Below are 24,432 nucleotides of genomic sequence, written 5' to 3' on the forward strand. Positions count from 1 at the left end.
AACTACAGTGGCCATGAAACTCGCGAGAAACACGAACGGCCCTATCTAGAGCCAGTATTTGGTTTGTCCTTTCTGGGCTACTGTAGAAACATGGCGGTGTAACATGGCAAGCTCCATGGAAGGGGACCGTCTCTCTATGTAGATAAAAATGGCTTATTATAAGGTAATGAAAACACAACAATTCTTATTTTCAGGTGATTATACACTAATGAAAACATACTTATGAATATTATATTCAATTTCTGCCAATAGCTCCTCCTAAATGTTACACACTGGACCTTTAAGTATGATTTTGAATGCAGGACTTTTACTTGTAATAGAGTATTTTTACACTGTAATATTGCTACTTTTACTTAAATAAAATGCATATGAACAATTATGTTATTTATTATGTTTACTATAAATATAAATAAATAGTATGTTAAGTATTTGCATGAAGGTTTTTATTTCTGTATTGATTTAAAAGGACAGTTATGTCCAGGGTCAATTTGACCCAGCGAGCATCATTAATGGGTCCAAAATATGAATACTACACAAGGATTAAAGGCAGTTAAAGCAAATATAATGAATATAGAGATGAAGCCATCAGGAATGACTCAGAACTTTCTGACATTATCAAACTGAGCAACAGTACCTCCTAACAGAGGAACGAATGAGTGTGAGGTCATCTTTCCAGACCTCCTCGGTCCCCTGGAGTTAATCGAAGTCCATTGAAAGTAAAATCACTTGTTTTGAACATGTTGAATTTAATTCAATCGAGCAGGAAAAGGGCAGAAAAAATGAAATGGAATATGTATCACTGCTATCCTCACTCGAAAGGTTAAAAATGTGTCTTTGTTTATTATAATAAAATTCTGCATCAGACCAACACTCGCCACCACAGCAGGTTTAATTAGTTTTGGAATAAACTGTCTATAAGTTCACTGATGGGATCCAACATCACGTTTGTATTTGGTGTTTTATATTGGTAATCGTGCAGGTGAGTAGCGACTCATTTAAATGATTAGTTGTGGCAAGAAGACTCTGGGATACCTGATGATTGTGGGAGGCTGTGGATGAACTGAAGTACATGGAACAAAGTTAAACAAGAAAGCTCTGAGGAGCTTCACACAGAATGTGCACAGTTGTTAACTAACACAAAAGACTTAAGCAGAACCATCAGCTGAAACACTAATAGGGGCTATCATGCTCAAATCATGATGTGATGAGGATGTGGTGTACAACACAGAGGATACAGTTCTCTGCCGTAATGTGGACAGGCTGATTTCCTTTATCGGGACGCATTACCCTGACACATTATTTTTACAGCGCTGTTCCCATGTGTCCAAACATCTGCCAGCTCGAGCAGTCGCTCTGTGCCTAAAAAGACACCAGCTAGTGCCAGAAGGGAGATAAATGCAGCAACTTCTGAATTATTGATGAAATTCAGAGGTATCTTAATTTTAATGACTTTGGGCATGAGGGGAATTTGAGGATTGTCATTGCTCTTTTCAATCAGAGCAAGGACATGAAAGCATCCTCTAATTTAACAAGGAGCCAACTTCTAATCTGTTTTAGAAATTTTGAGATCCCACAGCAAGTGGAACCAGGCTTAATGATGAGACACAAACCTGCGTTGATTGTGATGGATGACCAAGATGCAGCAGGCAGAACATATTACTGTTACAGCCATCATTTAGAAAAAGTTGTGGTGAGAAATTACATAATTTGTATAAAGACAAAATGTTTGTAGTTTTAAACCATAACCGTATTATTTCCTTCTCTATCTCAATAACCAAATTGTATCCATCCTAGTTAGCATTTGAATCGATTCATCCGAAGATGACCCATGTAGGCATGTATTCAAATTCCTCAAGCAATTCAAGAAAGATTCTGTTATTCCCTCTCTCAATTTTTCTCCAGCAGTTTTGCATCATTTGATAAATGGTGATAACATTCAACAGTCCTCTGTGACTTGCAAATTAGCGCTTGTTGGAAGTGAAATGAAAATTGATCCCTGAGCTTTGCCATTCCTAGAACAAATTATCTGTAAAAAAAAAAACTTTGATGTTTTACTTCACAAGGACACAAATGGAGTCTTTACACTGAATATTCTGGGATGATTTTTCTTCGATGTTGGAAGAAGGCAGCGGTTGCCATGTGCAGAACAACGGTTGTTCTGTGTTGATGACACACACAAACAAAGGTAATAAACTGGTGTCTCACAGCTCGATATTAAGTCACAATGGGAAAATAACATCATGTTTTCTCATGTTTTGGCTGTTCTGACAGTGGACTGAATAGTGGGCGTCTTCTTTGAAGAGAGGTTACCGGTAAAGACAATCACACAAATGTTCTGTGCGAAGCCTCTATACACTGACATCAAGTCAATGATAGTGGCTTCAACATACCATATTAAACACGTTGACACTCTGACTCTATATCCTCGATTTCTTGGCTATTAAATCATCCATCCAAGTTCTTTGCTGGGATTTGTTGCCCTTCTGTGACAAATGAATCTATTATATTCTTCAGGAGCTTCGCTGATGGTCCTAGGTGGTTTGAACAACTGCAGTGATTAATGGCTACATGAATTTTGCAGACACCCTCTACTGGCTTCAAATAGTAACTGCTACAGCCTCAAATCATTCAAGTTATAACTATCTTTTTCTCTCACTGCCAAACTCTTTTTTTAATGCTCACATCTCCTTTATCCAATACTGACCACCCAAATCTAAAACTTTCCAAGTTTCTCTCATTATCTCTGCATTACAGAAAATTATTCTCCATCCTCCAAAATTAGGTCAACTGCACCAACATATTAAATCATGGCAAAGCCTCTCTGAATTTGACAGTACAGTATTACTTTGAAGAATGAAATAATTTGCACGTGTAAAACAACTGTAGGATCACATAATGATTTAAAAACTAACTGTAAAAAATGGGAAACAGTTAACACCTAGCACAAGAAGTGCAGAATTTCGTGTTATTTGTTTTAACACTAACTGTCAGTGTATGTCTTGACACTGAGGGAGAAAGATGACCAATAGAATATCATCGATAATCAAAACAGTGAATAGTAGTTGCACCTCGGGAGTTGAATCCTCCCCCAGATTCCCATCTGCTCTTCTCAGGGGCAACTTTGTTTTGATGCACAATTGAAAAAAAAAACCCTGAGAGGAGTTATGAGCACATTCAATATCCAAGACAAGAAGCTGGCTGCTACAAAATTCACATTTTACTTTGCAACGTGTACCTATTTGCTTATAGATTGTCTTCACACCTTTCTATCAGCATGATGATTGCAATCCTGTTTTGGCCGCTGGCTTCCCACAGCGCATGAATGCACCACACAGGCAGACTTTTCAAGTCAATCCATGCATTACAACACAATAAAATCAGACGTAATGTTCTTTGTAATGGATCAAGTTGTCTGTCATACCCTGAAGAAATTAAATGCAACCAGTGATCAAAAACACATTAAAAACACCATTAAAAATGGTTGGTAGCTATCCCTGTCACATTTTGCCTCTTTGTCCCTCCCTCCAGCCGCATTTCCACTTCCTCTGGCCCCTTCATTGCCATTTTCTACCTGTCCACCAGATGCCCTCAGACTTTTTCCCCTATATCCACCTGCTCACCTTTCCATTCATTCCCCGCCAGATTGTCATTGTTGCCTTGTGCCTTTGCCTTCAAGCCTCTGAAACCTGAATCTTGTAACCTGTACCTACAAACCTAACCCATGTACCTGTACCTGCTACCTGTATCTGCTACTTGTACCTGCCTGCCTGCACTTCTCATTCCTGCTGTCCTGTTGATTCAATACTACTTCAGTTTGGACATGCAAGTAAGCTTTGTATTTTCATTTTGTCAATAAATCCTTGAACCCTTCCTGTCTACCTGGATTATCTACAGTGTTGCCTTGTACTCACCCATGTGACAATCCCAAATACTTGTGATTTCAGTAAATCGGCTAAAAGATGCAAAACACCGCTATAGTCCTTTAATCTTTGAATCAAAACTCAGCAGTTGCCATAGATTTGATTTTGTCATAGCCAAAGGGCCTTTTCAGACTCTGAGCCTATTATCAGCTCCTAAAATTGGCTTCAAAAACAACTCTGCTTCAAAAGGATGAGTATTATTTTTTTTTAAATCTAGTTCTAATGCAAATATAACATAACCTACATTTTTCATGTGAGTTTAGTTGGCAATTGTACACCATTAATGAAGACAGAAATACACTGGAGAGGAAGATCATGTTTTGTAACTGTATCCCACTTCTTTGACATGAAGAAAAGAAAACCAAAACCTAGTATTGACTTGCTTGAGGCTTATTTTTGAACCCCTATTCGCAGTTTTAGAGTGCTACCCTTTTACAGGATGTCCTGCCCCGGCTGACAGACACTGGTGATGCCATCCTGGAGCATTAATGCAGAGTAGATTCAGTGCAGAAACATGACACATTAATGTGGAGAACTAGAGGATGGACCAACAAAAGATAAAACTATTTGGGGAGAGTAATATTGTTAAAAATAGCTTTTAATTAAATAATGTAAGAGACTGAGAATCAAATAAATTATATATGGTCATAGCCTGAATTGCATTACATAATTGATGCACACAGTCATACATTATGTACCAACTGTCAACATGTGAAATGTGTTTAAAAAAATAATACAAGTGTAATTCTCAAACCACTTAAGGGCAAAGAGGAAAGAAATGCCCGTGGGACAACGATGGTGTCATGGCTGGACTCGCATGAATCATGCATATCTCAGCTTTTCTTTTCTTTTACAATCTGAGGCACAATTTAACTGTCAGAGAAAGTGTTAGGATGCCTTTAGGGGCTCAACTCCCAAAGGGTGAAAAAGATTAGAACGTCAAATGTCAGAGGACACATTACAAATACCTTATGAAACTACTAGAAAGTGCAAAGAAATACTGCAGAGAATGGAGGGTAGTTTTTGATTTTTCAAGGTCTTGGCATGAAGCTCTGCATGACGCTTTAAAGACAGAAGAAAAAGAATCTTCATGATGACTCATTTTACACTGTGTTGGCTATGATTGCTTTTATGTGTTTGCAACTATCAGAAAGAAAAAAGCAGTAGCTCTGCATAAGAAGACATGACTTTGGCCAAAAATGAATGCAGTGTCACCTGGGTGCATTTGTCAGACTTCCAGGTTGTGTGCCACAAATGCAACTTATTGCTGTATTATTAATTTTACTGTTCCCTTATTTCCCAAGTTTTAGACAATAGTGCACTGCATGCAGGGAGTCTAATAAGTGTTGCTGTTCAGGAGAAAATTGAGTTTCAACAGGGGCTGAGATGCAACCACAAAATTAGTCAACGAGTACAAACACTCATCTGATGAAGAACTCCTTATTTGCATTTTGTTTTTTAATATTACCATGAAGAACATGGCACCCATCTGCTTTGTTTTATTGTTATTTGAATGGTATTTATTGGAAATAAAATAAAACATTGTGGAACACTTACATCTTTTTTATTAAAGCTATAAGCCTGTATCATGTCATGGTTGATTTCAAAACAGCTGCAAGGAAATGTTTCGCAGAAGACACAAAGTACCTCACAGCCTCGGCTTTGTGGCTTATTGCTTAAATTATAACCACAAATGTTACCTTTGCTTTTTAATTTCAGACTGTCTATTACTTAAGTTCACACTGATTGCTTTTTGTGCGCTATTTTTCCGACTTAAAGGTTGCATATTCTACTACATGAAAAGTAATTTGCTGAACCAGTAGGGAGAAAAGCACCACTGCATGTTAATGATTTCACTATAACATAAGGGCTGCAGCTTCCGATTATTTTTCATGACTGATGAATCTGTCGATTATTTTCTTCATTAACTGATCAATTGTTTGGTCTTTAAAATGGCAGGAAATAGTGAAAATGTCCATCCAGAGCCCAGAGTGACGTCTTCAAATAGCTTGTTTTGTCCTAATAACAGTCCCAAACCAAAACATATTCAGTTTATTGTCATATAAGACAAAGAAAAGCAGCATGTTGTCACAATTGAGAAGCGGGAACCACAGAATGTTTTGGCATTTTTACTTTAGAAATGTTGCCAATTGATTTTCTGTCGATCGACCAATCGATTAATTGCTATATATGACATATATTCAACTCAGCATTCAACTGTGGTTGAAAGCTCTGAACAGAAAACTAGTAAGTGGAGCTTGAGTTAAGATTATTAAGTCAAAATGAAATAGGATTCTAACATTATACGATGCTGATAAATGTATCATTTATAATTGCATATATTTATGTGCATGTATTTATATGAGTTACAGTTAACATTATTTGGTTATTTCCATTATTTGTGATGTTTTATTGGTTTGGTGACCTCTACACATAAGGGTAAGTGTGCTGGGTCTATCGCAGAATGATTTTAGGAGATTCATTTTAAAGGCCATCCTGTCGTGCCACCTGACAGACCAAGACAGAAAACAAAACTGGAGAATATTCAGAGCGTTCTGTTCAGGTTAATTGCACTTGATCAGTCAGAATACAGTCAGCTCTAGAGTATTGTCAATCACGCTAATGTTTTGCAGTGTGTATGGAGGTAGTGCAGCCTGGAGGATCGTGCGAGGATGCCCACGAGGCTGTGGGGGCTTTGAAAAGGTAGGCATTTTGGAGAGGAAGCAGATGGCCCACATTAAAAGCAAAGGGCCCTTGTGACTGTCTTCAATGGCCCTGCAGAGAAGTAGGTAATTAAATGAGAAATTTAATCAGATTCCTCAAATTAAATGTCCAGCTGGATAGTTCTGCAAGAACACCACTGACTACACATTTACCTAAGGGAGTGTCACCGGTGGATGCATAATTCTCCAATCAGTACACACTCATACATGATGATATTCCAGGTGATGATTACTGCTAAAGTATTCCATTCACAGTTCTGCCAGCAGGAGGCAAAGGGACATCACTGTGTGGCCACAGGAGGGTCATTTTAATAATGGGGCCTGGGAGGAAGCAACAAAAAGATGAAATGACAGTATGTGGGTGGCTTTAGCAGGGAGACTACTTTCTCTTTTTGACCAAGGCTTCAATCCACTGTGTATTTTTAAATGGTCTCAGCTAGATGATATTCTAACAGTATTTCATCATGTTTGATGCAACATGTTTAATGCAACATGTTTGATGCAACATTTAAAACAGGCAGTAGAATCCACTCTGGACTTGGTGACTTGACAATCTGACATGAGCCATTGATTTCTGGAGTCTTCTTCATCATAGCACAGTACACAGAAACCAGCGTCTTGGTCCGTTCCGAGTCATTTTGCATTCAGCAAATCCAAGAACCGCCTCCCCTCCCTCCGCTGCTCCCGCCCCGTGCTGGCTCCCTCTCACACGCAGCCTGTCCGGTAGGATGGGACCAGCAGCCAGATATCAATGCATGCCTGACCGCTAGTCTACTTCCTGGATGGAAGAATGGGACATTTGCAGCACCACTTTTCTTCGCATTGTGCATTGCTTTTCGTCACGCTGATGCCGCGGATAATCACTTAATAATGACCACGTGCAATCAATATTATTCGACCACTTTTTTTCTGTAGTTAAAGACAGCGACTGATCGCCGATTGACCCCGCCACACTTAGGGAATGTCGCTATCTGGAAGCCCGCTACAGGCACGGTGGAGTCCAACATATTTTGAACTGTTTTTGCACGACTGTAGTGTGCGTAACGTTTTATTCGTCGAAGCTAAACGCAGCCCCTGCTCGGACTGGAGGCGAATAAATGTGTCTTTTTAAAAAAACAAAACAGTGACTGTCGTCTAATCGGCCGCTAACCATTACTTTGATGCTCTGCTGCCTTCGTGGCTCCTGTGCCAACTTCGTTTCAGCTTCGGTCGTGTGTATGTGATTTTGTTTTAATTGTTCTTTTTTTTTAAAGAAGAGAAAAGACTGCAAAACTTTGTCATCCGTTGCCTTCTTGTTACTCTCGATGAGTAGTATAACATGTGGAAAATACGGGAACCGAGTTACTGGTGGATTTTATCCTTAATGTTTTTAACCTTGCCCAAACACAAAGACTGTCACCCTGGTAAGTACTCGCAACACGGGTTAGCTATCATGTATGTAGCCTAACTACTGTGTGTCCACAGTGTTGAATTAGTTTTTGCTATTCAAGCGTAAACGCGGCTTTTGGTTGTCGAGTTAAGAGATTTTTCTGAGGCAACGTTTAGGCTGGCTTCCACTGACGGTTACAGGGCCGAGCCGAGTTTAACGTCCAACGGTTATGTTAACGCCGAGACGTTTAGCCTCCGTGATTTTTGCGCATGTTACTGATTAGGCAGCACGACTATGGCGCAAACTGTCCCCTGCTTTAACGTTAGGCTAAACATTTAGTCCTGGTTCTGGTCCTACAACTCCTGTTTGACCCTGACATTTTACATGTTAGCTACAACACTGGTTATTCGCACGACACGGTGCACAGTCTCACGAATTCATCAATCTCAGGAGATGTAGCTGCTATACCGTTAACATTCCTGTAGGCACTCAGAAGATTTGTGGTACGTTATTCATTGAGTTGGTATACTTTATCTCCTGTGGAATTACCAGGATTTCTCTGTCCGTTAAGCCTGTAGTTTTGTTGTGGTGTTTGTGTGTTGTGTCCCAAGTTGTATTACAGGCTTACTGTAGTTGTGCTCTTGGTTTATGTGGACATATGGTTTATGTGGAGACATAATCTATGTGTCTACTTGCTGTCATGTGCGTAGGTAGAAACGAGGATGAGGGCGATAGTTAGCACTGTTGCCTCGTAGACGGATGTGTATATGAAGGGCGATTAATGCCACTAGGGCACAGATGTAGTCCTGGAATATCGGCTACCAGTTTGGGATTATCGATGTTGCACTGAAATTTGTGACCCATCAGATTTTTTGTACCGCTACAGACTTAACCATTAAATAGGACTGATGGGTCTATTGGATATTAACAGGTGATGTGTTAGTGCTACAGCCAGAGCTTAACACTACTGCACACCAATTTATATCACAGCTGTGATTCTTTCTATAGTTTTTAGATAGTCATATTTTCACAGGTGTTACATCACCATTTTTGATAACAGCTATGATAACACAGTATGTGACCAGGGTACTTACTGCCACAGAAATATAGCCTAGATAAAGTTTCAAACAGGTCACAAACAGAACATGGTGCAACACTGGTCTTGTGTCAAAGTCTGTTTTCTCTTTCGAATTGTGTTTCCCAAAGTGTGCTCTCTGTGGGTTTGGGACAGGGCCTGATTTAGGTTAGCATTAATGTAAGGTTATGGTTGGGTGTTACACATATGACTGGTTGGAGTAAGGGCTAAGGTTGGGTTGAGGTTAAAGGGACAATTCACCACAAAATCAAAAATACATATTTTTCCTCTTACCTGTAGTGCCATTTATCCATCTAAATTGTTTTGATGTGAGTTGCCACCGATCCTGTTGTAAGCAGTTTCATGTAGGAACTTGTTTCTTTCTACCAATATATATATTTTTTTTTTGGGGTCCATTATTTAAAAAAACAAACAAAAAAAAACAAACAAATGTAGACATCTCTACGACCGATATCTCCAAAAACTCACGCTAAAACAATCTAGATGGATAAATAGCACTACAGGTAAGAGGACAAATATATATTTTTGATTTTGGAGTGAACTGTCCCTTTTTTAAGCATGGAACAAAGCCAGCTTGTTCAGTGTCCCTGGATCTTGCGTCCATCCCAAGATATATTCTTTGATGTAGACCAGTTCTTTGAGTGGTATAGCCTACTATTTCCTGTACTCCCTGTAATCAGATTTTTCCCATAGCTCCACTTTTTATTGTTACGATATACAGCCCAGCCAATAATGGATTTTTGAGGCAGATACCTATATTGACATTTGAGAGTTAAAACATCTGATCATACATCGGCCCATATGACATGACATCATGACACCTGAATATGAACATAACATTTCTGCTAAGGATCCCTTATGTTTTGATTATTCAAGAATTGTGAAAAAGATATGTACTGAGTGAGAAATTTAGCACTTCAAAATCAAACTTGTTAGTGCTCACTAGTGGACAATCTATGCAATGGCGAGAGTGCTTCTATATTACTACAAACATTCGTGGCATTTCTGCCCTGCAAATTCTTATTACTTGTCAGCCAACATACATGCTAATAGATATATCTGTGATAAGCTAATATTGGCCGATGATAATTGCCCACCAATTTAGCAGTCTGGTTCTATTATCGTGCCATAAGAAGCATTTGAAGAATAGTTAACATCTAAATTGTATAATCAGTTATGTTACATTTCTTTGTGGCAACTGGAGAGACTGTGCTGTAACACTTCTAGTTAGTATGCATCTCAAGTATATTAGATGTTTCTAACTCTGTGGCACCAATCATCCCCCATAGTAAAGCAGCAGTGATGTAACATAGGAGAATGGTTCCTCTCTGAGTCACCCCCCTTCTGCCCCAAAATCCCCCAGTTTCATGCTTCCACGTCCTTAGTTTGCAGCTTTTTTGACTTGTAGCCTTCCGAGCCCCTAACACAGCTGAGATTTCTCATATGGCGTGTCTCACCAGACCAGACAATACAGGCTGACTGACAGACCAGCTATATAATAAGAACTTTAATAATAACTATTTATATGATACCTTTCAAAACAAAGTTACAAAGTGCTTTACAATAAAAACATATAATAAAAGCAAATAAGATCCAGAACTTAAGATGCAAACATGACAAAATAACCAAACATTTGCAACAAATACCATCAGATATAGAAAAAGTCATACGATAAAAGTGAGTCTTAATAAGAGATTAAAGGAGGATACTGTGTTTGCCTTCCTGAGTTTCTCAGGCAGGGAGTTCCTCCACAGCTGAGGGGCCCAGACTGCAAATGCTCGGTCACCCTGAAGATGACCGGGCTTTTGCAGATGGTGCTGGAGGATAAATCCAATTTAACTACTTGTACACTGACAGGTAACTGTATACGTCTACCGCTCTAGGTCGGGAGATCTCAGTCTTTGTAATATGAATGTAGCTGAGTTTACATCATAGACAGTACTACTAAACTGGTGCTTAAGTTAGCATAAAATAAAAGATTTGAAAGGGAGGGGAGATATTTTCTTCTTAAATCATTGCATACTGGATTTAAAGTCTATACAATTGGCCTGTTTTTCATGCAATCTTAGAGAACTTTGCCTTTAGTATGTACAGTATGTAGAGGCAAACAATAATATACAATTATCAGCCCTATTTAGAAAAGCAGTCTTGCATGTCTTTTCTCACTAACACAAACATCCTTGGGTGTTTTCCCCCCCAAAATGTCACTCCCTACAATAATATAGCGGGGGAAAAAAATCTGTAAGAAGAATGTCAGGTATAGTGTTGTGGTGAAAACTGTAGTTCAGATAAATTTATACGACCACGTTTTGTTTAAAAGTTGTCTGGTTGGAATTGCAGCTCCCTAGTCGTCGTCAGAAACATACCGTATCTTTTATTTTCGAAATTCTCCTGATTACATCACTTAAGTAATGAGGAAATAATATCATGTCGTGTGAATACGGCTATACAAAAAAGGATAAAGGCATAGAGCCGGGGAATAATTGCTAGCATATGCAATAGGACCTCAATGAGCAGGATTTTGGGAATTTAAATAAAAAACACTTACTACTTTTTGACAAACATGGGCATTTTTGCTTGTGTGTGTGTGTGTGTGTGTGTGTATCGTATTGAAAGGATGTACTTTTCAAATAACACCATCACTGTCCACTGCAAATAGAATATTAGTGAGGAAACATGTTATTAATGTGATTAATGAGGTCCTGATGTACTGCTGTGCCAGCAGGATGCCGGCTGTCTGGACATCACTGATGTTGGCAACAGCATCATTATTATCAAGGTCCTCCTCCACCTTCTCTGGATAATTGGTTCAATATGTTCTGTACTGACTCAACATCTTAAAACTAACTTTCTCCTGGTTATATAAATAGCATCAGTAACATATGCTCAGTCTCAATCATGGATGGGCTCAGCACACTGTTATCTGTTGTCTCTCCACCAGCTGCCTGTGCCACCCACTAAATGGTCCGATGGGGAAACATCGCAACTGTAATCCCTTTTCACTCATGTGCAGATAATTCGCTGTTTATCCTTTTTTGCTAGTGATGCTCATCCTTTGCTTATTGCTTTCAAATTTAATGACTAGCTTATCTATGTGTCTAATTAGGCTGGATACATTTTAAAACAATGCAATTTTGTTATTAATAATCTTGTATGAACTATGATGGTGCCGGCTTGAGACTGTAGTCTGGTTTTGGAGAACAGCTGTGACTTAGTGTGTTGTTCATATTGTGTTATGGTGGTTAAGCAGTCACCACCGTTTGGGGAAAATAATGTTTTCTTCAAATTGATCAGCTGTGGAAGAAGTATGTGAAATTAGCTTCCTTTTTTATTATTCCACAGTTTGCTCCATAAATTGTAGTTACTGATAAAATGAAGTCAGTTTTGTTTATTTGCTACAACCTGGCTTTAAAAAATTAGGACAGTTATGTTAAATTCAGGACATTTAAAGTACCCTAAAGGTAAATGAAAACACTATTTTTATTTATTATTATTATTTTTTTTTTTTAGGGTAGAGAAGGCAGTCTGGAAAATGAGACTAGCTTTCACAAACGCTTGAGGAATCGTTTAAGGTTTGAAATTATTTCTTGCAGTAGAGTATGAATTATTTTTTTCTAGTTCAGCGTCACTGTTGCAGATTGTCCTTACTAATGAAAAATGCTGTTTTGAAAAATGGTTCATCATTTTCCACTATAGTCAGGTAAAGTGTAAATACATTTCAACCCTTGCAATTCAGTCACTTTTTCAAAATGTACTTCATGTCTGATTTTTGGACGTGAGGTCAAAGTCACCCATTTGAAAATATTTGGCCATGTACTGAGCTTTTTAAAAAGGGATACTTGCTTTGTGTTTCCATACTAGATATAACATTGCTGTGTGCTCTGAAACTAAGGAGCCATCTTAAGCACCAAGAAATCAAATTACCATTGTGTATAATACTAGAAAATGATGACAGTGCAGTATGTTGGCAGTTACTGCATAAGAAATCAAAAGTACTTCACTGTTTTGTAGTTATATGAAAGAAATCGTGTGTATCAAAGGATGAGAATCAAATGCCATTGCTATTATTAAATTAGACCACCTTTTTGTGTTTGTTTGGCTGTCTTTTGGCTGAATTTTTTAAATCTGCTATATCTTTTATTAATATTTGTAGAAGCCGTCTTCGACAACTGGAATGCCAAAGAAGAAAGCAGAGGAGTATGCTGTTTTATGCAGCTGCTTTTATTTCAGCTGTGGTCAGTGCCACCACTGTCTATGCAGAGGACGATCTGGAATGCGGGAATGCAGTCAAAACTGGTGGGAGAAGATAGTGATGGGGACCTTTACGGTCGAAGGTGTCAAACCTACGCACAGTGTTGTGCAAGTTCATCCTTGACACAACACTGCTCAAAGAGCAAAGAGCTAGCTCAAAGTTCAGTTCACATAGATTAAAATGAACTAGTTCATGTTGATAGTTTACAGTCCCAAAAAATTAACTAGTTCACATTAATTTCTTCAGTTTATTTTTTAAATGAGCTGCTTTACAAAATGCTGTGAGTTTGATTTGGGTGGAGGAACTTTGCAGCTGTTGACTTGTGGTCTTATGGTTTGCTAAACCGTGAGCTAAACACTTCTTTCAGTGTGTCCACGCAGATGTTTTGACTCAACTTAATGCGCTGGCCAAAGGTGCTCTATAACTATAGACTGTATAATAACTTTCTGAACCGTGATTTTTTTTTTTTTTTTTCTGTCTCTCCAGCGGCACGCTGATGTAATAGCTCCACCAGTAAGTGAAAGTAAAGTTCTGCCTGGCATCGTTTCCTTGCGCTACGTTTCTTCATAATGTGTACTCCTTTCTGTTATTAGTAGTTTATATTGAGTTTAACGCAACAGTGCACGAGTTCACGTTCACAAACGGATACGTTCAATTCACCAAAAAACATGAGCACGTTCAATGAATGCCGCTCATTAAGTTTGACAATGCAATTGCATTTACACCTATGTTCAGTGTGGTCACAATGTGTCCCTGACCACCTCTGGTGGTGGTGGTTTGGCTTATCGGATCACAATCTGTCCTCAGTGTGTCTTGGGTGAATTTACATCTGTACTTTCATGTGGTCAAGCGCTATCAATTGCAAGCCGATCACCCAAAATGCATTTTAATGCAAGGTGTAAAGGGGGTCATTGATTCATAGCACTACTAGTGGTCAGAAACTCACCTTTTAACACTGGCTGCAAGTAGTTAAGACTGATCAAAGACTTCACCAACAGGGCGAAACATGCATGTAGACGAAGTATAAATATACTCCACCACCTATACCCTGTTTCTCCCTGCTCTTCAGTTGTATGTTGTTGTAATTAAATTACAAAGGAATCGATACCTATTATTTTGTGGAACAATGAAAAGAGAGATCAGTGCCAAGGTTGACCCCTCATGTCCACTGGATACGGCTACATCGATTTCCAGTTGTGCCACGGCTCTGTCACGTCTCCGTCATGATTTTAAATAGCGTTGTGGAGCGTCTTTAAGCGGCCGGTTATTCTGCAAGCACATTGCCAATGTTGTTTAGAGTTGCTTTGCTGGTATTTTTTGTTTTACAACCTTATTGGAATAAACATTTGCAGCTCATTTATGATCAGTGTGGTAACATATACTTTGCCTGCCATCTTATCCTTATTTTTTATCTATATATCCTGAATAGTGTATATTAGCAGAAGGAAAAAACATAGCAGGTCTTGTCCTGCTTCCCAAGAAAAACTAGTTTTGCTATATGCATGTAAAGTCAGTAACAAACAAATCAAGTGAATTTTATGCTTCAGAGAAGTGAGATGCTCTGGCAAAAATAGACCCGGTGCATTAAAATAGCTAAGCAGAGATGGTTGGTTTGAGATGGTCCATTCACACATCTGGTACACATGGGCACACTGGCAGCGTACTGTTTCCAGGAGGCGCAACTGATCCGGAACGACCGGTGGACATTACGGTTGAGGTCGTCCTGTCTAGAAATGCAGGCATTAATATTGAAGTGGAATATTTCAGTTTATGAGCTGAACTTTATGAGAACAATGCTTTATTTTATGTGATAATTATAGTAATTTGACATTAATTGTGATTAAACTGTTTATTTGTTTAACTTATGTTAATCAAGGCAATCAGTCATCACTTCATTACTCTGTGTGTATGGTTGAGTTCACTCGGTCTTTCAGCCAAGATACTCCAAGCTGGTCACAGTAGCATTTTAATCATTTAGAATGACTCACAGCCACTTCACTCTGAATCATTTCATCTATCCTAGCAACATCCAACCCAAAAAACACACACACACACACAAAAAAAAAAAAATTGTATTTGACCAGGCTGGTTGAAACAAGGGGGGGGGAAATGCTGTTGGGGAAACTAGTGTGCTTATTTCCTGTACTTCATGACAATAGTGATTAATGTCCAGGCAATAAGGCACTGGCACTGAAGGACATATACTGCTGCACTCAAGGACTTGGCCATATCAATAAATGTTCCATGTCCTTCAGTCGCCACGTCCACTTTCCCCTTAAACAATCTTGCCGTGATGTGATACTGTGTCAGCTTTACTTACAGCTGAACTGTCAGTCAACGCTGCCCTGTGGAGAGTGGAGACAATGGAAACCTTCAGGCTCCCTTTTCCTGCATTGTGTTATTGTGGGTCAAAAGAGCATGTGTTTGCTTTGAGCTCATTGTTGTTGTTTTTTTTTTTTTTGTTTTTTTTTAGGGCTACATTCAAGTTTGTCTTTGTCTTTTTCAGAGACGAGGAAAAACAAATTCAAAAGTAGGCTATGCCATCCACGAGGCTCATTTCCCCTGTCGTGAATTATGGCGGCAATCACTGAAGTTAGGATAGGATTAGGCAGTGCATGTTTTATCAAGATCAAGGTGCTCTGCAGAATGCAAAATAATCTTGTTGAATAAGAGTCAAGTTGCATTTGATGAATTTTAACTTTGCATAGATTATATTGTTATTTTGAGCAGCTGTAGAAAAAGCCTAAAATATGTGTTCGAACATATGGAAGTGATATCGTACTTTAGTTACTAGGCTTTCAGGTCACTTAGTTCAAAATGTAGTCACTACAGTCTTTTTAACTATAAATGTAGTCATTTCACAGCTCTCGAAACTCGACAGTGGTAGTCACTGCATATAGTAGTTATCATTGTCAGGACAGACAAGTGTTTTGTTCGAATGGAACAGCAATAGAATGCTTAAATGAAATTGAAACGATGCCATGCAAACCTGACAGTCCTTTAGATCTTTGGCGGGGTTTTTTTTGTTTTTTGTTTTTTTGGAAAATGTGCAAAACAACACCCGAGGGTATTGTTTTATGCAACTGGAAGCTTTAACTGTCGTTCCTTTTCAGTGGGCTGCTTTCAAATGTATTGATTTTTTTAATTTTTTTTTTTTAAATAAGATAAGACAAGTTTTATATGCCTTTTTTGTTTAGTGTTACTGTCAAGGCCAATATCAGTATTTGAGAGTAAAAAAATCTGGTGGCAATATATTGGCAGATAGTTGATTTATAACATAAACGCAACGCATAAACAGACATTTTCAATTTCGAGCCCTCAACTTTGGTTATTAAAGAGTTGTGACCAAGATATGTACTGAGTGGGGCATTTTACAGTTTACAGAAAAATAAACTTGAAAGAGCTCACTATGTAACTCGGTTTCAAAATTACTGCAAACATATCTTTGTTATATAAGCCGACATGCCAGCACCGATATATCTGTGATCAGTTTGACTCTTTACATACAAATTGGTATGAAAGTAATATATACAGAAATATAGCAAACTCACCTTCAGTGGTAGAATATATAATCTGTACATTTTTATACATTTTGCTGTGTGGTGTGTTGGAGGTATAAGGTAGAAACTGTATACCTTACTTTCTGAGAGTGTATCTCACTTATACCATCCTAACCAAAAACACTAATGCTATCGATTATTTCTAAATATCATTAGTCTTTGTATTTGTCAGCGTCAGCATGTCTGTCAGGAGAGTTTTTCCAACTTTTTTTGTAAAGAGTATGATTTGAAAAGTCATCTTAAAAAACAAGTTATTTTGGGTTAGCTGCTGTTTATAATCAGAAGTGTTGGCTCTGTATTTGACAGTTTGCTGTTTTTTAGATAACTTTACAGAACTAATTTAAGTCTCTTTTCATATCAAATTGTTGAGAGAGAAGACAAAATATTGAACCGTATTGCACCGTATTGCTCTATAATCAACCTCCTACCTTTTGAAAATTTTAACTGTAGGAAGTCTGACAAAGTCCTTTTGTTAAGGGGGAAACTGCTGTAGCCTAACACCCAAAATATTTCTTAAAATGTCGCCATCTTTCCAAATGGGTATTAGACTCCAATCACCAAAATCAGTAGACTGAAGCAGCGACAAATTTTCGCTCCTGGAATTTAAATGTGTTCTTTATCAAGGAATTATAATAAGCAGGTTGCTTTTGACAAATCACATCATAGTTTAATAATATATTTTGGTATATACACTAAACATATTAAAGACTAGAATTGTACTATAGTTCACCACATATCGGACTTGATAATGGAATAATAATTTAAGGGTCATTCATCATGAGCATATGACATAAGTGGTAAATAAAGAAGAATGGTTGTAATCAAATACAGTTTGGCAGGCTATGAGCATAACGCTGGGTTGATATCCACTTTTCCACTCCAGTGCTAAACCCATTTCATTAATTCCTTGTCGAAGGCGTTTTTTCCCCTCCCAAAGTTAACACCCTGAGCGATCAGTCCCCAGGCTCTTTCCTTTGGGTTTAGAATGAGATTGATGTTCTGTTTGTTTCTCTCATACACTTTGACTGTCTCTCTGGGAGCTTTCTCTATTTCGAGAGAAAGCTCTAAAACAACAATGGAAGGGGGTCATTGGTGTTTAACCATGTTACTAAAAAGACGGCAAAGCATTTCAGGTGGTATTAGGCCTTTACCAGGTGCTTCATATATTATATTGTATCTGAAAGCTTTCTTTGGATGTTTTAAAGGAGTCTGTGGTATTGTGAAACGGACAGAGGCAGCTAGTGTGAAAATTTGGTGTTAGTTAAGTTCAGAGAATTCCAAGGGAGAAGATGTGCTGAGTTAGTTTTTGTAGGCAGAACAGGAATTTAGAGAGTACCCTATCGATCCTGTTGACATGCTCCCCTTTGGGGAATGCAAATGTTTCTGTTCTTCAACACAAACATTCAAACCCTCCTGGTAATGGAACCCTAATTAACTAGGGATTTGAATACCGTGGCCTTTTTATTTGACATTTTCATATTTCAGAAAGACATTGTTTTACGCTCCCTCAAAAAAGAGAAATCCCGTATTTGTTAGACAGTGAAAACAATCTGTACGACAACACGGTCAACAGTTGAATTTGTTGAACGTTTAAAAAAGCTGAAACCAAAACACCTTCCAGTTGATTCTCTCTGTAATTTTAGCCACTGTCGTAGAAATTCCTGTGTGTCTGCTTATCTGTCATACTCTGGTGTGAGCTGAATGTGTGACAGCTGCTGTATGTTATTGTCACTGCTAATCATCTAAACCTCACAACACAAGTGTTTGCCACAGCAGAGGAGACCCATCCCCAGGTAACCACACCGCACTCCGGGATTCCAGAGATCATCTGTCCCTGCACTTAACAGCCAGCACGAGGCAGGTGGGAGCTAACAACCACTCTGCCTCAACACCCTCACGGTTTTCACGACAATCATCTGTGTTGCTGTAATGTGTAGAATTTAATGCTTTGAATAGGCTTTACAGCACAAGTGACATTACTGAGTGCCATCTTTTAAAAAATGGAAATTGTTGCTTTTAGATAAAAGCCTATGAATATTATAATTGCCCTGTCAATAGATAGATAGATGAAAGTATCTTTTTATTTGGTAAAAAGGATTCAGACGGCAGTATTGAGGACATTCATCTTAGCACTGGCAGGCAGGACTCACCGTTTAGCAGTTATTCCCATGTCTAAAGATAACAGTAGATGTAACCGATTTGTGGAGAGCAGCAACAACCAAAAATGGCAAACATTGCCTGCTTCCAGCTTCTCAAATGTCAGGATTTGATGGTTGCTGTTTGTGTTACACGGTAGTAAACTGAGTATCTTTGAAGACGTCAGGTTGAACTGTGGCAAATTGTCATTTTTCTTGCATAGACAAGGCGAGTAATCATTTAATCAAGAAAATAATTTGCAGATCAATCGATAATGAAAGTAATCCTTAGTTGCAGGCCAAGATTTGTGATTAAAGGAAACTCAGACATATACAGTAAATTTGTCCTGTTTTAAAGGTCAGGATTTAAATGCATATTCCAGTGTTCCATAATAGGCTCACCATTACTGTGTTATGATCAGTTAACTCTAACCTGTAGTCAGGTCAGACCCAAATGAACTACAGTATAAAAAAAATAAAAAAAATTAAAAGGGCACTTGGCCCTTGCTTATGACTGGAAGCAGTTTAGGTGCAATTGGGATGCAAGTGTTTCCATAAGTTTGCTAAAGTATGTTAAAACATTTACTTTCAATTAAAATCAATAAATGTAGAATTGAACAAGTTATTGACTAAATATCGGCCACTCATGTTTGAGAGGGACTTGTCGCTGATCTTTTCATATCTGATAACAACTTTTGTTGCTAATCTTTTTTTCATACCCAACGTGAAAGGTTGTGTTTTTGTAAGGTAAACATGACAGCGCTGGAATCTTAAAAGCAACTGAATAGAATCACAGACTGTAGAAAAACATATCATGTTTCTTAGGGAATGTTTTAAAACCTGGATTTGGGTTTACTGTAGGGCTGCAAGTAATGGTTATTTTCATTATCGAGTAAATCGATCAATTACTTTTTCATTTTTTTATCGTTCAGTCTTTAAACTGTCAAAAAATTGTGAAAAATGTCCGTCAAAATTTCCCAGAGCTCAAGGTGACATCTTCAAATTGCTTGTTTTGTACGAACTGTATTTTTTTTATATATATAGATAGATAGATATTTATATATAGAGATAGATATTTATATATAGATATAGATATTTATATATAGATATAGATAGATATAGATATTTATATATAGATATATATATATATCTATATATATAGAGATAGATAGATAGATAGATATATAGATATTCAGTTAACAATAATATAAAACTGAAAATCCTGAGAAGCAGGGCAGGGCATTGGCATTTCTGCTTGATAAATGACTTAAACAATATATTTTCCCCTTTGAATTTGGTACAAATACAGTCCTGTATTTTCTTGGACCAGTATGTATCGGGCCAGAAGTGCAGCTTATTGCACATTGCACTCAGCTGTGGCGTTGCTGCTTCATTAGAATCATAACTTTGAGTCACAGCCAAGTACTGCTCAATTTAATGCTGTTTTTCATCCTTTGTTTGCTCCTTCTCTTGTGTACATAAGATCTCATGTTTATTAGCCTTGGATTTGTTTTGCTGCAAGTTTGATTACATGTAGTTGAGGAAATCAGCACCAAGGCGGCTTCAGTAAGTTTGATGTGAAATTGTTTGGTTGTCTACTGTTGATTGACCAGAATGGGATACACTTTCGTATCCTAACAGGCAAAGGCGATGCAGCCATGTATGTAAGCAAGGCCAAGCAGGAGTGTGAGTGTGGAGGAGCCGTAGTCTGAACAGATGTCCTCATTTGTCATGAGTTATATGTTGGCATAGCTGATGGGTACTGTAGTAGTCTTGTAATCCCTTTTGGCTAATTAGCAGCCATCTTATTGTGACATGCCAATAGATTTCTTGAAGCACAATACCTCAGAAGTTAATCAGCGGGAGCATGTTCTTATTGTTTGGACCACAGCTATAAAACACTGCACCTATCCGTGATTTTAAGTGTGACATTTTTTTCCCTCTCAGCAACTTTAAATACAGAGTTGGATTTTATTAGTTTTTGAGGAAAGAGAATCTGAGACTGTTAAACTTGATTAAATTTACTATTGGTAACTGGTAATTATAAGTGGTTTTTTTTCACTCATCTTAGAAAATGTCATGATTTAATTCACGGCAAAATTAGTAAGTTTGAGCTGTTGGAAATAAATACTGTAATTTTAGTTGTCAAAAAAAGTAAACAGTGGGGATGAGGAGAACTACAGTATCTTGGTGTAAAAAAAGAAATTATTTCATTTTCCTGAACTCATAATTACATTTTTGCATGGTATTTTTGGGCAATGATATTAAAACCTGACAGTAAGTAATACATCATGATTACTAAGAGTACTTGCAGAGTACTTTACATACAAGTGAGGCTGCTAAAGAGGCTGTTGCAGAAGTATCAAGTGCATTGCTCTTCATGGTTTTATTTATCGTTTCTAAATTCAGCCTTCGAGTATTGATTGGAGTCCAACATCAAAAAGCATTTAAAAAGGAAGGGAGGAGGTCTGACTGCTTGTTTGGCCCCGGGCAGGTGTGAACAGCCTAGTTGGAAGTGATGCATGCTAAGTCCTAGTGCAGTGGTATTATTTATGGATAACATTGAGTCATTTGGCCAGTGAGCTGCAGGTTAGGTATTTTTCATCAACTAGGCAGATGTTTTCTTCTAAAGCACATTTCCTCCGGTATTTCATTTCACATAGCGTCTTGAATTTGCAGCTTTATTAAAGTGGTATTTTACAACTGCCATTTTGTGGATGCTTTTCTCTAAATCATCTTAGCTGTAGCGATGACAACACAAATTTTCAGCCTGGGTGTCCGGAGCTGTGATCAAATCACTGGCCTGGCGGTATCAGTGTCACGCTCTACCCAATGCGTTAGATGTAGGCTACCCATTTACATTACCAGCAATCAACCATCACCATTCATGAACACCAGTAATGTGTGAGGAGTATAATGTATCCAGCAGAGGCAGCTGAATTTATTTCAGAATCAATAACTAGACAATTCATGCGAGGCTGCACACCGTGTCCTGAGGAATGACCTCATAAGCTCTTGGCACTTAAGCGATCCAATTGCCACATATTGAAAATTGAAAACCTCACTTTAAACAGTAAATTTACCTGACACTGTCAGAGCTGTTATGTACAGTCCCGCCACTGTGTGTGGAGACACTTTTGAGGATTGTTTATTTTAGTCTGTGAAGGAAACAAGCTATAGCTGGTCTAGTAAAGAGGTCACTAGCCCTGAATTTGTTTAATCTTGTTAATGGTTTTCATCAGAGCCCCTGATGCACTCAATCAGTGAGCGCTCCAGCTATTTAATGCACTTTATTCAGTGTACCAGCGTTACCCTTGAAGCACACTCAACAGCGGATTGACACAATTCAGATTTATTATATAATTTCTCAGAATTAGCTGTCTACTGTAAATTCAGTAAATGTAAATTCAGTATGTGAGTGACTATGTTAAACATTGACTTCTCCACAGGAAGTTGTGCAGTTTTAATTCATAAGAGTCAGTTTTGGTCAGACAATAGAACAATAGTTCTTCACCAGCTCCTTATGAATAGAGAATAAATGCCAGGTGTTGTGTTTTCTTTTTTTTTTTTGCTTGTCTGAAGGAAGACTGAATACACTGGAGACTTTCATCAAGACCTTTTCGCCCACATGCTCTATCAAAGTCTGACATTTGATGTACTGTGATTCTCACTTATTCCTTGTAGTAAAAGGTTGAAGAACAGTGTAACACATGACACATTGCACTGCTCAGGCTTCATCACCTCTGACTTCTGTAATATTATAGCGCAGATAAAATGAATCTTCACAATATACCTTTTTTAAGAGGAGAAAAACTGCAGGGAATGCAGCTGTCTGGATTGAGAGTGGGTTGAGAGTCGGTGACACGTTTGGATTTGATTATAATGAGATGGCCTTATCCACTTTTTATCAGATAAGTTTCGAGAAAAGACTGCAGAGCAAGTTTTGCATAATGAGAAAGTCGAGTATGCCTCCTTTGCCCTTCCTCCTATTCTGCCTTCTTTGTTGTTCAAGTTCCCTAATGAAACACAAACAAAAATGTTTTCTGTTTGGGAGGAGGTCCAAGGCCGTTATGCACACAATGCCTGTGTGTGTGTGTGTGTGTGTGTGTGTGTGTTTGGCTGTATTTTGGACTTTTTTTAAAGTTGGTTTTGAATTTCTGTCACTTAACTATTTCTACTTCTCTCTATATCTCACTATGAAGATGTACTTAAGGCTTTCAGTGCCCTGCATGGCATCGACAAACACATCTCATCTCTGCTCTGTTGAATGTGCAGTAGCACTTCCTGTCAATTACCATGATGAACAAAAAGCCAGACAGGTCTTGACATGCACACAGACGTGCTCATACATGCGAAAGGGGAAAAAAAAAAAAGATTAAGACAAGTTGTCAAGGGAGATGTTTTAATTAGTTTTTGGAATTTTTTATTTTAGTTATATTTTTCAGTCAAGGAATAATGTTAACTCTAGATTAATGGGCTTAATTGTACTGTAATATGGCTACATTTCTTTGGCCCAAGGGTACTGATGCCCTCTTTGCTCAAACAGCTTGTTTGCTTTTAGCTTTGTATGCCTAAATATCTGCATTGGGATTTGAATTGTTTTATTATTTCTGAGCTTGATGTTTTAGCCTTGGCTCCCTCTGTGCCGAATCTTTGGCTGATCTCGGCAGCTCTCATGTTCCCGAGGTCCTTGGTGTGATTCGAACACTTCCGGGGATATCTAGCCACATCGCCCACTTCCTCGATGAATGAGAAACACAAGATCAAGCTCCTCTTACCCCCTTTCTATGCTCCTCGGCTTCACAGAGGGACCCCCGACCTTGTTTTACCATGGTGACATGTACTGGTAACCATGTAAAGCGCCGCACACTGCGGATTGAGTCGGGTATTTGGCGTTTGAAATAAAATGAGCACATTTGAAAGGTGTGGTTGTCATAAATACACGTGTTAGTAATTCACCAAAAGAGAAAGCTAAGCAGATGTCCTTACGTTTGACAGTTGACTCCATGCTTTGTAGATGAGATTGTACAGACAGCAGCTGTCTCCCTCAGTATGCACATTTGTTCCTTATATACACATTGCAATTTTGCATCAAGAGTCTGCCCTTTATACACTCATGGTGCCTGTGAAAACCACATCTCACTTCTGTTCAGTACGAATTCAGACAGAATAGTGTAAAAGTTGTTTAGTCTGTTTGTCTAATTAGTACATTTTAATGATATGCCTTCTCTCTCCCTCGAATTAAAGGACAAGCTGAGAAAATGGGGATGGATGAAGTGAATGAATTGTGCTTCCCTCTCCCTCACTAACTATTGTCGAAGTGTCTGTGTATGTAACTGTATGAATGTAAAGCAGGCCGATGCTGGAGGAGAATGTG

General features: G+C 38.3%; 1 protein-coding gene across 2 annotated transcripts in view; it reads left to right on the forward strand.

Moving 5' to 3' along the window:
- Positions 1 to 7,264: 7,264 nt before the first annotated feature.
- ca16b (carbonic anhydrase XVI b) overlaps positions 7,265 to 24,432 on the forward strand; it is a 99,940-nt gene continuing 82,772 nt past the window's right edge. The window contains exon 1 of one of the 2 annotated variants that reach the window (XM_044223955.1): positions 7,265 to 8,046. In XM_044223955.1, coding sequence (XP_044079890.1) covers positions 7,962 to 8,046 — 85 coding nt within the window. In that variant the 5' untranslated portion in view covers positions 7,265 to 7,961. The remainder of the gene's footprint in view (positions 8,047 to 24,432) is intronic. The other variant, XM_044223950.1, reaches the window with a different exon arrangement.

The sequence above is a fragment of the Siniperca chuatsi genome, linkage group LG2, assembly GCF_020085105.1.
Source record: "Siniperca chuatsi isolate FFG_IHB_CAS linkage group LG2, ASM2008510v1, whole genome shotgun sequence".
Lineage (NCBI taxonomy): Eukaryota > Metazoa > Chordata > Actinopteri > Centrarchiformes > Sinipercidae > Siniperca > Siniperca chuatsi.